Here is a 17,848-nt window from a genome sequence, read left to right on the forward strand (position 1 = left end):
ACAGGGCTGCCTTCAGATGTCTTCTAAACATCAGATAGTTATTTATTTATTTGACATCTGATGGGAGGGCGTTCCACAGGGTGGAAGTGTGCTTGTGTATGTACATGCACTGTTTTATTTTCAGTCTCTAGCCACCTCCAAATGTTGAATTTTTAACCTATTGGTCACAATACATGTGGTTGTTTTCCCCATTGATCTGTGTGCCATGATGCCAAAACCTTTGCCTTGGATATTATGTGGTTGGGAACTTCTGCCCTTCACTTCATTGACCCTCATCTCATCATTCATCCATTTTGGAAAGATTGGAGGCCTTTTATTCTGTTTAGGATTTTGCCATTTTTATATCACCTGAAAACTTGCTGTTTACTCCATCACCAAAGCAAAGTTCTCACTGTGTCAATAAGCCTGTGATTTGGTTCAGACTGCAGGTGGGGACTCAAGTGTTCTAATTTCAAGATATAGAAAATTACTATGTAAGGAAAAGAAATAACCTAGAACCTTTCTTCCTTAAATGCTAGTTTTCTGCCAGTTTTCTTCTTCTTCTTCTTCTTCCTTTTTTTCTTTATACCGTATTTTTCTGGTGAAAGAGCAATCAGGCATTTGAATTTCCGTCTACAGTCTATGGGCTACATGCAGGTTTACCACCTCATTGAAAACTATGCCATAATTGCACTAAAATAATTTTTAAAACACCATTTCCAATTCAGCTTTCAGGAACACCCCACGGTTTGTTTCCTTCTATAGTATAAAGAACTCCAGTAGAAATCTGCCACATTGTACTTATAAATTGTTTAGCATATGTAGGGTTGATAGTTGCTTTGTTCAGACAGTGCTGCACAAGGCAGACTGTATTTGCCATGTGGCAAAGTTATTTGTAGAAGGGAACACAGAGAAACTGCCGAAGTTGTTAACTGTGTTCACTTAGCTTTTTTATCCCCCTAATTTCAACACAATTTTAGCAAGATTTTAAACCATGATATGGTCACATAGCAAATGATAGTGGGCAGAAAGAAATATATGGTAGCTTTATATACTAACTTACTACCTAGTTAATCTTCTTGAATTTACCTTATTTACTGGTAGCTTTTTCTGTTCTTTTTTGGTATGATATATATTTTGAACTCTTAAATGTTTGCTTTTCTCAACTGAGATTGTGATAATGGGAATCAGAGCCGCCCAATAATTACTTCAGTAAGAAGCGGTATAAATTACTGGTCCTCCCCACTTTTTAAACCATGATGAACTTATTTCTTGTGTTATTAAAGATCTACACTGGCTTCTAATTTGTTTCCAGACATAATTAAAAGCACTGGTTTGGCCTGTAAAGTCCTAAATCATGTGGGTGCCAAACATTTAACAGACATTTTGTTCTCTTTTGAATCTTCCTGTCTTCTGAGGCCCTTCTCATTTATCTTCTTATGCTACGCTAAGTCCTGTTCTTCGATGACTTTAACAGAAATAAGTAATATTTGATCCATAGTTTGTTGCCATTGTTGCTTCTTCTTCTTTATATAGCTTAATTGGCATTATAGGTGCCTGCTAAGGTGGCATGATAGTCCATTGTTGAGGGAATCAATATGTTTTAATAGAAATAATGCTGTAGAGGCTGTTAAGATAGACCTGGTTGTCATGATGAGGCAAGACAGACAGTGGCTTACTAGAACCCACCTTGCTTCTACCTGGTTTTTTGTTTTTGTTTTTTTAGCTTAGTGTGGTGTGTCAGCTCAGCCAAGGTTTGGCTTAGCATGTGGTCCAAACCAGGCATCCTAGTTAAGCTCTCTCCTTATCCATGAGCTATAGTCAAGAAATGAGCTTTCATTTTAGGATGTAACACTTATCCACCTCATTCTGTGTGTGCTCTTCTGCACAAGCATCACTGAAATACTCCCATTTGGCACAAAAAGACCAGCACAAAGGGGCACCTCACTTTTTCCCCATGCTGGGAACTCCCTCTGTCAACTATACTAACCTATCAGTAGCCATACCAGCCCTGGATAGAGCTTGAAGGGAATGAAAGAGGAAGGCAGTGCCTATTAAACTTTTTCAGTTATCACCAGACTAGACCTATCTCTATAGCACTGTGCAACTAGGAACAGTGATGTTCTGGAGTGTGGAACAGAGCTAAACACAAGGTAAGAGGCTTGGTATTAAACTGAGGGAAGTTATTCCTCTTCAGTTGTCTTGCACAGGACACTGCTTTATGCAGTGTCAGCACTGTCTGTGTCTCACTTCTTGATACTTCCAATTCATATAGCTAGTTTTTTTTTCTCTTTTCTTAAGAAAAATAAATAAATAAATAACACCATTCTTTCAGCCTGTGTACAATCGTAAGAGGTATCCAGATCTTAAAGGGGTGAATTTTGTCTTACTTAACACTGTATAGATGATATTTCATCATTTCAGCACTTCTTCCCCCTTTTTATTGCTTGCAGTTACTGTTTGCATTAAGAAAGTAAAAAAAGAAACAATGATTGTTTCTTTGTTCAATGAGCCATTAAATATGTAACAATCTAGAATATGTAATAAAAGCACTCTTACTGTAGTTAACTTGATTGCTATAAATTTATTCAAAATATTATCAGTTTATGTAATTATGGTGTACTTTAAAAGCTGTGTTTTATAAATCAGCTATTCTAAAGCATCTCATAAGGGGGAAAGCAGATTGCAATGAAATACATTTTATTATGTATAAGCATTTTCTTTTTGAGGCTCTGAAGTGAGTCTTTATAACAAGTTTATAAAATGGTTTTGTATGCATTACTGACTTTGCTCATAATGGACGCTGAAGGGGGGAAAGCAATTTATTTCCTGTATTTCAAGCACAAAGCACTTTCCAAGGAAGGCTTCCAGCCTAGGTTTTGATCCCATCACAGATTTTTGTTCAGAAGCGGCATTTTTCGGATGCCTAACTTTTCATTTCTGTTGTGAGGGCTCTTACTAATCTCTTGAGATTCAAGGGTAGAACTTGCTGTAGATACGTGCAAATAAAGCGAGGATACCACTATTCCCAGTCAGAGTCATAAAGGAAGATTTTGGAATAGGTGACAATAATCACATCATTTCTGGATTAAGTAATCTGTATCTCTTTCATGTTTTACTGTGGAGGGGGTGAGAATGGGACCTGTGGCTCCCCAGAGGTTGGCTCAAGCTTCCATCAGACGTAGCCAGCATGGCTAATGGCATGGGATGATAAAGTTGTGCTCCAACAACTGGTAGGCTGTACTCCATGCTAAAATTCATATATCTATGTTCGAAAGGTAACAGTCTTCTAAAAAGAATATCAGTCGCTTGCTAATGCCAACAACAGGATAATATTAGTTATACTTCCTCAGAAGTAAGGCTTACCAAGTCCAATCAGACTTGATCCTAAGTACCGGTAATAGCTCAGTATTAATTACATTTACAGTGGAACCTTGGTTTTCGAGCGTCTTGGAAGCCGAACATTTCAGAACCCTAATGCCAAAAACCCGGAATTGCTTCCGTTTTCGAATGCGCCTCGGAAGTCGAATGGTTTCCGCTGCGTGTTTTTCCATTTTCTCAATGGAAATTGCCAGCAGCCCTTTGCACCTCAGTTGTCGGATGTTTTGGAAGTCAAACAGTCTTCTGGAATGGATTTTGTTCGACAACCGAGGTTCCACTATATTTAGAAGTAACTCCTACTGAATTCAGTCAGGCTTATTCCCAGGTAGGTGAGTTTAGAATTGCATCCTAAAGAACTCAATGTTGCATTCTCTTCACATCAAATGTATTAATTTATTGGCCACTCTTAATTCTTCTGGTTAAAGCAAGGAAGTGAATTGATTTCTCCTCCCCATATTTACTCACTAGCATCACAAATGGTCTCAGGTGAAATGCTATACTCAGTTCCACCCCTGCCCTGAGCAACTTTGCATAATCAGCTGCATTTTTGACCTTATCTGCTGGAGACATGCCATATTTGGAAGGTATGCCATGGTAACATCATAAAGAGTTATCCTCTATTGATTGCTCTGGAGCAGGGGTCCCCAAACTAAGCCCCGGGGGCCAGATGCAGCCCAATCGCCTTCTAAATCCAGCCCGCGGATGGTCCGGGAATCAGGGTGTTTTTACATGAGTGGAATGTGTCCTTTTATTTAAAATGCATCTCTGGGTTATTTGTGGGGCCTGCCTGGTGTTTTTACACGAGGAGAATGTTTGCTTTTTAAAATGTATCTCTGGGTTATTTGTGGGGCATAGGAATTCGTTCATGTTTTTTCCAAAATATAGTCCTGCCCCCCAGAAGGTCTGAGGGACAGTGGACCAGCCCCCCTGCTGAAAAAGTTTGCTGACCCCTGCTCTGGAGTTTGAAAGCCGGATTCATTTCCTTGTAAGCCTTAAGCCTTTCCTTCTTTCCTTCTCTGTAAAATTTGCAGTAGGTTTGACAGTAACCCAGTGTGTGTGACAGAGTGACTTTCCTAATCATCATTTCAGTGACCTGATGTCTGCTCTCTCTGCCATTCCTTCCCTGCCCTCCTCAGTTAAATGCCATTCATCTTTATAGAATAACTTCAATTTACTCTAATCCTGATAAACAAAACAAATACCAGGCTGCTGAATGAAGCCAGAGCAAGATGTTCTGGTCCTTCCTTCCTGACTAGTCACTATGATGCAACAAACCAAAGGTAACCCAGAGATTAAATACAGTGAGCCCACAAAGACTTTGGCCGTCCCAGCTGCCATTACACCCAATGTGTTTTGAGTTTGCATGAGTTTGGCTTTAGGTGGAATGTAAACCCAACCTCCGCACACCCCTGGTAAATGCTTAGTGAAGAACAGATGTTAAAAAGAGTTGAGCAGCTCTTTTAAAGCCTAACTTAGGGTGGATGAAGTGGAAATGAAAAATGTATTCTGTGATTTGGCCCATTACATCAAGTTTTGCTTTATTGTTGTAGTAGTCTAAGCAGGAGTCAGAAATTTTGTCCTCGGTTAGCCTTCTTCCTCAAAACTGCTTTCTATTTGATATTTAGGAATTGTTCCTCACCAGCTGAGTATACCTTTTTAAAAGAAGGCCATTTTCCACAGTAACTTGATTGCTCCATGCTTGCCACTGCGCAGTTGTGTGTCTGTGTGTGTTTTAAAGGGAATGCCGCAGCCGATGTGACAGTGCATGTTTTGCTTTTTTTAGAATTTTAGAAGACAATTGTTCAAAACTGTTTTTCCCTCTAAGCAGGGCGGGGGAAGCAGAGAAATTATTATAGCCAAATTAATTTAAATGGAATCTGAATTTAATGTGAGGAAACTTATTTTATATTTGGGCCATCTGCTGCTTTGGCAAAACTTTGTAACTATTGGGCTTGTTGCCATCTTTATTGCTATAAATTTTTATAGCAGTTTCTTTTCATGAATAGAATTTCACCTGGTAATTTTTCCTCCCACTTGCAAGAGAAAATATTGCCATTTGAACTTACAAAAAAGAATAATTTTATCCACAGCAGCAATTCTGATCAGAGCCATCCTTCCTACAAATGATTGTGGGTTTTTTTATTCCCTCCCACTCTTGTTTTGTTCCTGTATTTATAGGGCAGTAGTTTTGCCTTTGTATGTTGTGTGCACACTCATGTTGTATTAATACAGAGCCATAAGTATGGGTTGCATGGCAATTACAAGATATTAAGCCTTTCAAGTTTGTAGCAGACCACTGGTAAAGCATTTGATGTATTATCAAGTTAGAGCACCGCAATTTTGACCCACTTGAGAAATAGGGAAATATAAGGAGAGAGCATAAATTTAGGACTGACGTAATAGCGACTCAAAAGAAAAGAGAACAAAAATGAGATGTGGTAGATGATTATGATTCAACCATTAATTCCAATAGTAAGAACATATTTTAAGTGTGTGTGTGTGTGTGTGTGTGTGTGAGAGAGAGAGAGAGAGAGAGAGAGAGAGAGAGATCAGTGGTTGTTTTTTTTAAGTTTCTTTATTTGCATGTAGCTGAGGTTGACTTTTGGAGTGGCCCATGCAAACAGTTCCATGTTCAAGCAATAGCATAGGATAGCATTGACCTGAAGCCCACAAAGAAGCATTGGGCAGGTTGTGTCTGTCCAATTATCTTGTTCATCCTCTCCCTTCAGACACAACCTGCCACCTGAATGTAGGAGGGGCTATTTGTGAGGCTGACTGTGTGAGATCATTTGTTTTCCCTTTTACATTTATATCCCATATTTCTCCCATTGTGGAATCTCATGAGTTCCCAGGTGGTGTCCCGAACACACCTTTGCCAAAACATCCCCTTCTACCAATATCCCTTCTCCACTTGCAAAGCCAGAGTGGTGGGGATAGAAAGCTGCAGAGAGAGGGAAAGAAGATAGGGGGGGGGGTCTCTTGCAACCCCTTCCATTCTCTGGCATTTGTTGTGCTGCGTGTACCATAAGTGCAGTAGAGTAGAACAAAGTTACCCTGGGAAATGTGCTGTGGGAGCACGTTGTTGGATATGTGTTGTCTGTTTGTTCATTTCATTATCTCATTGTTATTTTGAAGTGGGAGCTAGAATCTGTGTCTCTCCAGTCCATTCCAGCATTCTAATTGCTGCATCACCACCTCTTGGAGGAATATATCTATATCTGTACTGAAACATAGTCTAAAAATGATAAAATAAGAAAAGAAAAGAAAAAGCTGACACACGCTAGAGAAGGAATGGTTCAGTAAATATTGTGAGTGTAGCAGATTAGGCACAAAACTCTGTTCCGAAACACATGGGCTGAATATACAATTTGCCCAGGTGACATCGGAGTTCGCTATTTGAGACCTTCCATCAAACAGCTGTGTTAGGAAAACAAATGGCCCCAATTTTTCTTTCGTCTTTCTGTAGCGAACCTGATTACATGAAAAGTGGCGAATGGACTAATGTCACTTAACAGAACCGCATCGTGTGACTCATCAAAACCCTTTAATGCTCTTTCTTCAAAGCATTTCCTTGTCAAAGATATAGAAGAAAGAAGATAAAAGGGTTTGCATCGTGTAAAAAGCATACACTCCACCAGAATTGCCTACAGAGACTGAACGCGATAACGTTCTGTTAGTCCTTATGTAAAATAGTTGATACAGTATCTCAATATCCTTGGCTGTCAGTGTATGAATTTACCTTCCATTTCACCTCTTTTCCTACCTTTCTTTACCCCCTTTTTATCTCCCTGCTTCTAAGTTGCTTCAAAGTTTTGTATTCCCTCCAAGTAAGCATGCATTGCATGAGACGCTTGGATACAGGTTCTTCCAATCCTGTTAACATATAGTGTTTTATCCCATTGTTTTGTTTTTTAAAAAAATTATAGCCAAGGTAACATTGTGCACTGTTTGCTACTGTTTGGTTTTAAAACTATGTTGCAATTTTGTTTTGAAAGCTTTCATAGTTTAGGGTTCAAGGGGTTACAGTATGCATGCTCAGAGCCTGGAAGTCTAGTGAGATTTTTCCCTTATGGGATTTTTCCTATTTCTTTTTTCCTAAGGCGTTTTGAGAGCATTTGTCAATTTGGGGAAGTCAAATATCATCCGGGACTCTGAGAACAGGAACTAGTACTGAGAAAGCTTACTTTTTCTTGACTGCCCATCACTGTGATAAGTTGCAAACTCATTGAATGGATGAGCCTTCTCGCCTGGTTTTCTGTTGATTAATTCTAGCCATGATTATATGGATTGCTCATACTGTCTCCTGGAATTTTAGGCAATGTCACGAGTGTTTGAAAGTGTTCCAACACTTTAATAGTTGTTATATTAAATATTAGAAAGGAAAATGTAGAAGAAGTTGGGAATGGGAATTAAAAACAGTAAGTTAATCGGGCATCTTGTAAACTAATAAGCTTTTACCCTTGTTAATAATGGGAGCAGTTTTAGTTCACATATGCTTAAAAACACACAAATTTGCTCAACTTCTTTAAGCTATCTCTAACCCTCACTGGCAAGGGGGGGAAGCATTTCAAGCCTTTTACTTCTACCTTGCTGTTATTTATAGCAATCATTTTTGGGACAGCTTTGCCTAAAAATCTCATGTTGTGTTTTTTTATATAAAAAGAAGATAAAGAAAATATATTTCAGCTTCTCCTGTACTTTGTATTTACTGCTGAGCCATGTAAATTCCTGCAAATGGATGTATTATACATTTTCACTGTGTGCTTAGGTTTTTCTTCCTGAAATACATCTTGACAAGATGACACATTGAAAGGAATCAAATAGGATGTCCAGCTTCATCTGATATCCATGCAACATGGGTCATTTGTTTTGGTTATACATATTGTTTTGTTGCACTTATATTTAGAAATCTCATTATAGGCTCCTTTTATTGTCTTTTCAGATGGAGTAATACCTGTGGAGTGTAATTGCAGATAGACAATTTTCTGTCTCTGCAGTAGTTTTGAACTTCGTATTTGATAAAATTAAGATGCACTCAAAATATGGATTTAGTTCTTTGCACATTTCCCACAGTCTCGTTGTGCAGCCCATCCATATTGCAGCAGTCATCCTAAAGCAGTAGGATTGGTTTGGCCAAACGTCTTTCTTTACTGTCAGTATAAGCATTTGTTTTGTTTTTATCTGTGCTACTCTATACTATACAGATATGTCATCTAACTTTGAATATCCATGAAGAATTATTTAATATTTACCTTGTAAATTCTTTTGCTGAGGGGTAAGAGAATACAATAAAAATTTAAATGCCTTTCTGCTAAAGGCTGAAATTGATGTAGTTCTAGAATTCATCTCCTTCCGAAATGTAGGGGAGCTATATTTGGACAATTTTCATTTGCTCAGTAAGATAAATGTATTCATCAAATGCAAGAATTTTATAAAAGAAGTGGAAAAAGAGTTCCCCCTTTACATTTTAAAAGGCATAGCATTCAGTCCAGAGTCTATTGTATATCAAATTGTAATATATACCAGAAGCTCCTGAGTAAGAGATGCTAACTGTTGACTCAAATGAAGGAAGACGTCCTTGCATAGATTGCTTTGCCAGGAGAGCTTCATGAGTGCATCAGAGCTATGGGCCTTGATTAAGAGTTGTAGACAGTGTGCATTCTTTTCTTGCAGAACGTATCAAGTTTCCTCCCTGAAATCTCCAGTTAAAAGGACTGGATCATGTGAAAGACACTAGTGAACTGTGTTCCCCAGTTCATGGTAGGTGACAGGGATGATAGGAGTTCTCCAAAATATCTGGAGGGCAGTAGGTTGGAGAATGCTGGAGGGATAATTAGATGGACAAAAAGTCTGGCCTGGTGTCAGGCAGACTCACGTGTGTTTATTTATTACATTCAAATCTCAGCTTTCTTCCAAAGAGCTCAAGGGAGTATACGTGCCGCCGCCTCCCCATTTTATCCTCATAATAACCCTGTGAGGAAAGTTTAGGTTAGGCTGGGAGTAAGTGACTGGCCCAAGCTCACCCAGTGAGCTTCATGGCTGAGTGGGAGTTTGCTCTATGCTCTTTACCTGTAAGATATTCCTGGGGTGATGCAGTTGCCAAGGCTAATGTAAATATATTTTACAACACTGAATATACACAAATGCTCTCTCCAGCAAGCTTTTTTATATTTTTAATTACTAAACAGACTAGTTTGTATCATAGACCAAGAGTGGCATTTTTAAATGGCATGTTAGTACTGTCTCAGCTGCACTTTTTTGCATTGATGCTTTCTGGCTCACAGAGGGTTTTTTTTTAAAAAAAATATGACCAGGCTCTTTAATTTATGGGACTCGTTCCAGTATGTACCAGTATGTACAAGATGACAGTTCCATTACTAGTACCACCCACATTGCTATATATATTTACCAGCCTTGCTAAAATCAACAACATGGGAGGGGAAAAAAATGACAGTCATAACATTATCTGTGTCTATTATTGCATGCCCGTTTGCACAGAAATGGATCTGCAGATACATTATGGCATCTTCTATTACTGAACCCAGTGTGATCAAACACAAATTTCCATGTACAGAAGACAAAATAGTGGCTCTTTTACCATTTTCCATATGCAGCAGGATCACAGTGAGGGCTGCATACAGGGGCCCAGAATTTAAACCATCTAACTGAACCCATAAGGGAATCATTAACTAAGATAATTAAAATAATAACTAAGATAATTATTTTAAAAAGTTATACCTGGTTAAAAGATTACTTAATTCATGAGCTGTTGGTGCAGTATAAGCTAATGAATGTTTGCTCAAAAGGAAGTCCTATTGTCTTCAATGGTAGCTATTTTCAAAACATTTGAAGCATCTTTGGGAGGAAGGACTGCCTGTAGCCCAGTAGTAGAGCAGATGTTTTTGGTGCAATCAACCCCCGGCATCTAAATAGTGCTGTGACAGACTCCAGTTTGAAACTCTAGACAGTCATTGCATTTCAGTATAGATGAGCTAGATGGACCAATTGTCTGTCTCAGTAATCCTGCCTTTTAAAAACAAGAATGTGCTTTAGATACTTCTATGCTTTAGTCTATGGTGCCTTTAATATATGTTGTTTATTCATTATCGTAAGTCACTTTGGGTTGCATTGGCAAAAAAGAAGTGATGAATAAGTTTTAATAATATGAACATAAGGCCAGAGACTTAACATGTGTATAGGATTGCAGCCTTAGTCATCAGTTGTGCTTTGCATTATGAACATTAAGTGGTAGTGTTTCTCTCTTGCCCCCTAGGCTTGTAGAAATATGGTTTTAAATGTTTGTTTGAATGTTAATCACATTGAAATAGCATGTTTTCATTCAGCACTGGCATATTGCTTTAAAGGTTTGTCGATTTATAAAGATTAAGCAGTGGTTTCATAGAATCTGGGACACATTCCAACTGCAAGCCTTACTTATTAAGGATTTCCCCATATCTTTATTAGCAAAGTTGGAATTAGAAATTGAAATACCTTTCGCAACTAACTGGTTTAACTTTGGTATGCTGCTGAATTGTGCGGAAGGAATAAATGCCCACAAAATAGCTACCTAGTTTTGTTTTACATTTAAAAAGTCTTTATGAGTGTTCCTGCTACAGTAGTGTGGTGGAGAGAGGTTAACCTCTAGCAGGCAAGATAAATAAAGTAAATTATTTTCCTTAAAAGGTTTTTAAACGATTCAGATACAGGGTGGTGGTGAAGGGAGAGGATGTATCTCTGGTCTCCAGTGATAGCGAGACACTACCCAAAACATGCCCTTGGCATCTGCAGAACCACAATCCATAAAGCCCTACAGATTGCACTAGCTGGGACGGAAATCATGTCTTCCCTTTATCAGCAAGTAGCAGATGGCATGCTTGGGAGAAATATGATTTCCCCACAACTGTCATACTATCTTGGGGAAAGTGGTTGGGATTCTCCACAAAGTCTATGCATTCTTCATGCAGTAAACTAATTTCCTTTAAAGGCCCTAAGGGAATTGAATGCTCCCTCCGTTTGGGAAACTTCCTGCATCCGGCGCAAGATGCATTTCTTTGCTCTCCCCCCTGACACATTTTCTGTCATCATAGTCCTTTTAGACAGTGGTAAACTCTATTTATCAACAAGAATGTATCTCTTCTCCATGTCAGATTTGAAATAAGTGTGAAGTATTGCGCTATATAAAACGTTTGGATTTAGTAGTTGCTTCGTGTCTGAGGGTTTGGGGTGGGTTGCAACAGCATAAGAATCAGGATATAAATTATCCTGGCTTGTAATTTTGAATGTCTGTTGCTTCATGAATATTAATGCATTCATGAAGCTTGACATCTGTCACTTGGGATGTTCAAAAGTTTTCTATTTTTAAAAATGACAAGTTTAATGGCTCTTTTTAGAGCCAGCTAGTCTGGGGGAGTTTGCTGGAATATCTTGACAGGGTTGTTTTGCACATTTTTTGCACCAAGTTGTGAAGCTCCCAGATAGCTTTGTTGCTTGTCAATTTTGACACCTATTTCAGTCCCCTTTGTAGTATAATTAAGTATCTGGTGGATCCCCGGGCTATGTAGACATGCTGATGGCATTTCTAGATGAACTGCTTTCTCAGATCAGTGCTGTTTTATGCTCTTCATGTTAACTATATATTTAAAGAACTATATGACGATAATAGCAAAGAACAATGCAAAATCATTTGACTCTTGAATAGTAATGATTTCTGTATTTTCAGCACTGTGGCTGCGTAAATAAACACTCATTATTTTCTAAAGCACAGAAATGAATGCCTCTTATTTGAGGAGAACTAAATCACTTGTAAAGGTGTTTCCGTTTGAACCATCCTCATCCTGCTTTAAATATGCAGCCTCTGGGAAACATAACCTGATATTGGAAAATTGCACTAGAGGGCCATTCTAGATTCAAAGTTCCATCAACACACTGTAGGTGCCTCTGCCTTGACTTCAACTCTAGGTAAATAAATCCTAATGTTTAGGCTAGTATCTATCCATAGAGCACTTACAGTTTTATTGTGTTGCTGGTAGCTTACTTACACTAGAGGTCTACATTGAGACAAAAACATAACAAACACATACAAAGCATAGTCTTCCTTAATAATCTTCTTGACTTTTCTGGTCAACAGGGCCAAATGCTCACTTTCAGGTTTCAGGATAATGGATGCCTTGAGTCCTGGGCATACTCCGGGGTAAGAGGGTTGTCTACAAATGCAAGCATTATAGAATCAGCAAAATTTTGGGGACCCAGATGTCTTCCTTAAAAAGATCCCCTTAGCTCATGGCATGAAAGGAACTGCAGAGCATTAGTTGTTCAAGATGCCAGATGATCATCTTTCTCCACAGTCCTAACAGGCACTAACAAAGGACTGTAATTTTATGCTAGAGTTTTGAATGTATTTTTAGTACACCTTCTAAATCCATGACTGGTAAATTGCCAGCACCATGTACTGCCAACACTAATACACAGTTTCCCTTACAACTGCACATCAGCATGGCTGTTTTTAATATATCAGTTTATTCATTGATGTCTGCATAGAAAATCATAATTCACAAATGCACATGTACACAGTGGTATACTTCAATTAATTCCTATGTGAAATTAATATTCATTATAGTTTTGTGAAATAAAAGCATCTACTAATCAAAATGTTAAGCTAATGGAGTTTCCTCCCCCACTCCCAATTAGTATTGTTGTCTCACATTCCATCACTTGTAGCAGCTGGCTCATTGTCAATTTATAGTTTGGACCTTTACATAGAAGTGGAGGGAGGAAAAGAAATTAATTACTGAGAAAGAAATCCCAATAGTACTTTAGTGCTCAGAAATCTTCAGTTACCCACTTGTTAAAGCTGCTGGTTGTGCAAGAAATGAAAAACAAAAGGAGAATCCTGCAGATATTTTTTCTTGAAGGCTACCATTTGTAAGTGACAACCACATAAGCAGCTGCTTGTTTGTCCATCTGGCACAGTATTCCCTGCTCTAACAATGGACAGAGATTGTTCACATCACTTGCTACCTGATTTTTTTTTAATTATTAAAGATTTCTTAGTTTACAAAAATACGTGCATTGTGTCTTCTACAGATCAGTAGGGGTGGGGTAGGAAAGCTTCTATTATTCTACTTAGTGTACAGTGGTACCTCTGGTTATGAACTTAATTCGTTCCGGAGGTCCGTTCTTAACCTGAAACCATTCTTAACCTGAGGTACCACTTTAGCTAATGCGGCCTCCTGCTGCCGCCACGCGATTTCTGTTCTCATCCTGAGGTAAAGTTCTTAACCCGAGGTACTACTTCTGGGTTAGCGGAGTCTGTAACCCAAAGTGTTTGTAACCTGAGGTACCACTGTACATGTGAGATTTTGTGTCAGTGTCACTTGTGTGGGTTCTCTTTCTATTCACTTGTTATATTCCCTAGGTAGTGAGAGAGGTTGGGGGTGGGCTACCTGATTCTTTTAAGTTGAGATAACAGGGATTGAACCTAGGGCCTTCTGCTTGGAAATATTTCATCAAGTACTAAGATATTGCCTCTATCCATTGGCTGGAGCCTATGATAAAAACCTACTGTGGTGCCTGTGCATTCCAGGGAACTGTAGCATTGGCTTGAACAAACGTCCTTCTGGTCTAGCTTGTCCATGTGTCTGCATCTTACAAATAACACATGGGCTTCCAGAATGCTGACATGTGAGGTCTTTTTTGAGCGGTGGGTTGGGGAGCAGTGTTGACACCACATTGCTGCCCTGGGATCCTTTAGGAGGAAGGCTGGGGTGCAAATTTAGTAAAATAAAAATAAAATTATGTCTTATATTATCTTCCCTCAGAAAGAGCCTTGCTCACTTTGGCCTACTCGTCAGGAGTAGCCACAGGAAGAGTGCACGCATTCACTTCTTTGTTATGCCCAAGCCTGGGCAACTTTGGTTTAGTCGTGCCTACTTTCAATAATAATAATTTACCGGGTATATACCTGGAGGTCTCAGGGCAGTTCACAGAACAAGGTCAACATAATAAAAACCAAAATATATATAATCAAAATAAAAACAACAACCCAATAACACACACACACACACACACACACACACACAGAGAGAGAGAGAGAGAGAGAGAGAGAGAGAGAGAGAGAGAGAGTCACATTTTAAAAGGGCATAGGATGTCAATCAGATCAACCAAAGTTGATCTGGTTTAAAAGGAACATTTTTGCCTGGTGCCTAAAGGTGTATAATGAAGGCGTCAATAAGCTATAGTTATGATTAATTACAGTTGGATGTGATTCTTCATTGGAAAATGGAAACAAAAATTCCCAATCTCCTTGTGTCAGCGCTGAATGAGGAGAGGTGAGTGAGCAGTGACAAGCGCAAGGTTCATACACATAAACCATAATTTTAGCATTATGTTCATTTCAGGCTAAAGTGTAGGCATGAAAGGCTAATACTTCTCAAAGCAGCCAGAATCACAGTTATGTTTAAACTCAGTAGCCTAGTTCACATTTCATGCTTAGCAAAACCATGGCTGAGTGCAAATGTGCAGGATCTGGGACAGGTCACAGCCACTTTGCTCCTTTCTGGCTGCTGTGCTACACTAAGATAAGCCATTGTTTTTGGTTAGTTTATCATTCAAACCCAGCCCTGTCATTTAGCTTTCCTGGACAAGCCCTAAGCCATAAACCCAAAGACAAACTTTGGTTACAATTTATGGTTAGTCTGGAGTAACCATGTGCATAGTTTTATTTGTATTTTTGTTTGTTTTATTTATATTTTTGTTGGAAGCCTCCCTGGGTGATGGGGCAACCTAGTCAGGTGGGTGAGAAATCATCATAAATCATCATCATCTCTGCCACTGTCTGTCTCCCGTTTCCTCTTCCCCTCCTAATGTAGACTAGAAAAGAACAGCCTCTCGCAGCATCATTTTCTAGACAATCCATATGTACTACATTTTTGTGTGAACAAGAATGGCTATTAACTCTTGGATAGATAGATAGATAGATAGATAGATAGATAGATAGATAGATAGATAACTTTATTGTCATTGTACGTAGTACAACGAAATTGAATGCCATCCCACATTTACAGCCACATATACGTATTTATACATTTACAACCACACATACACATACATATCACAACTCCCCAATGATCATATCATTTGGTTACAGCATTTAAAATAGTTATAGGCTAAAATGTTATGTTGATCTGAAATTCTACAAGGCTTTAAAAAAAATTGCTTTAAAGTTACCTTTTATACCAGTCTCCAAAATACATGTTGTGTTTCATTCACATCACTCAAGTCTTTCCTAAGCTTATCTAGCACACATGAGATAGGAATTTGGATACCATCATATAATACCATTTTTATATAATGAGCATTCTTGTTTTGATTTGATGCAAATTTCACTATCATCCTCTCCCAACATTTTCATCGTATTTTCAATCCATTATTAGCCCAAGGTCACTTTCACTGTTTTTCTGTGATTCAGGCACAGTACTTCATACTTATGTTAGTGTTTTGTGTTGGTTTGCTTTTTTTCTGAATGTGGAGCTTAATGGCTGCATATGTCAAGATGAAATTTAATTTGCTGCTTGGTGGTTCATTTACAAAGTGGCAATATTCAAAACTATTTGCGTTTTGTGCCTTGTTTTTGCTTTCTTTTATGATGGATTTGTTTTTTTGGCCTAGCTATTATTTCTAGCTAGTATTCCAAGTATGAACAGTGTTTAGAAACATATTTTTATAAGCATATATTCTCCCACAACTGTCTGTATTTTTCCTTTATGGTTCCTAATTATGAAAACCTCAGGGAAGGCCTCAAATGGAGACTCCATGCATGAATTTAGCATTCCTCTCCAAGTTGTCTTTCTGTTTGAATTTATGAAATAGAAGTCTTTCTCCACAACATGGTACCCTTCAGATGTAGGTTGGACTAAAGTTCCCATCAGCTCCAACCAGCATGGTCAGTGATTGAGGATGATGGACATTTAATTCTACAACATCTGCAGACCACCAGATTGGGAAAGACTGGTCCTGGTTTGTGGGCAAGAGGAGAAACCAACCGATCTAATGCATCTGTTGCATTCAAAAAACAAACATTGTTAAATGTTCTGGCCTGATCATACATTAGTATACATTCAGTGTCTGAAATAATGGAGGGGGGAGATTCCTCCCTCTAACGTCATGTAACACAGTCCTCCCCATGTTGGGATCTCCAGATGTTGGACTACAAGCCCCATCATCATCAGCTAGCATGGGAAAGAATACATTGCTTAGAATACTTCTGCAAGCAAGTCCAGCAGGCCACCTGCCAATTTTTTAACTGTAGATTTTACTTCTCAGCTGTTCATAGTATGATTAAAGTGCAACTTTTTCAATGTCCACAGCTCTGGGAACAATGGAACACCCACCCAGCTGGTAGCCTCTTGTCTAGTCTCTGATCTTCTTAGTGGATCATTTGTTGCTTTTAGGACCTTCAGAGTCGGCACTGTCTTTAAAAAAATGTGGAGTATTGACCCTCCACCATTGCCATGTCTGGAAAGTTGCCCACTCCTGGTTCAAAGACCTGAAAACTTGCATTAAAAATATTTAATGAAAAATAGTTTAAATATATATATTTAAGAACTATGCATTTGAATGTGTTTTAGAGAGGTGTTAACTGTTGCAGACATAATTATATTGTATATCTTTATCTTTGTTTTGTTTAATATAGGTAATGAGTTTGGGCATCCAGAATGGCTAGACTTTCCCAGACAAGGCAATAATGAAAGCTTCCATTATGCCAGGAGACAGTTTAATTTAGCTGATGATCAGCTTCTTCGCTATAGATTCCTAAATGAATTTGACAGAGATATGAACAAGTTGGAAGAAAGATTTGGCTGGCTTTCATCACCCCCGGTAACGTATATACATTAAGTTTTTTGCATTTGTCACAAGTATTGTGCAAGTTTGAAATTCTAATAGTAAACTGCATTTGAAAAGAAAATAAAGCAATTTCTTATATTCTGCTTTCCCCTTTTAACATATTTTCAAAACATATGAGTGGTGATGTTGTGTTCATATAACAATGAAACAGTTTCCTGTTTACCATGAAAAGAAATATATTTTCTTTCCCTTCCATTTGATATATTTTATTTTACTTTATGTCCATTAATAAAACTGTTTAGATCCCATCTAATGTTTAAATTATTTTGACATATTTGTTTGATAATAATAACTGTGCTTATTTTTAGAAAATGCTTTTAGCTTTCAATAAATTGTTAAATGTTTGTCATCATAATGTCAATATTCTACAGGTACTTAACTTTAGAACTAGACTGCAAATAAACTCACTGCCAGGTTCAGTTATTGTGCTACATTTATTGCTTTCTTATTATTCTTAGCTCTCATTAGCAAGCTTCATGTTGCCTGGTAATTTACTTAAATGAGGAACACTTTGACTGTTTCCATATTATGCAGCCTTATTTGTAAAATACTTAAGCTAGAGGTATACAAATGCTGGTGGAAGGGA

At 38.2% G+C, this 17,848-nt stretch overlaps 1 protein-coding gene across 2 annotated transcripts in view; it reads left to right on the forward strand.

Annotated features, from left to right (window-relative positions):
- The window catches only part of GBE1 (1,4-alpha-glucan branching enzyme 1), a 156,278-nt gene that overhangs the window by 108,632 nt on the left and 29,798 nt on the right, over nt 1-17,848 (forward strand). For both annotated transcript variants that reach the window (XM_033146824.1, XM_033146825.1), the window contains exon 13: nt 17,051-17,235. In XM_033146824.1, the coding sequence (XP_033002715.1) occupies nt 17,051-17,235 (185 nt within the window). The remainder of the gene's footprint in view (nt 1-17,050; nt 17,236-17,848) is intronic.

The sequence above is a fragment of the Lacerta agilis genome, chromosome 4, assembly GCF_009819535.1.
Source record: "Lacerta agilis isolate rLacAgi1 chromosome 4, rLacAgi1.pri, whole genome shotgun sequence".
Lineage (NCBI taxonomy): Eukaryota > Metazoa > Chordata > Lepidosauria > Squamata > Lacertidae > Lacerta > Lacerta agilis.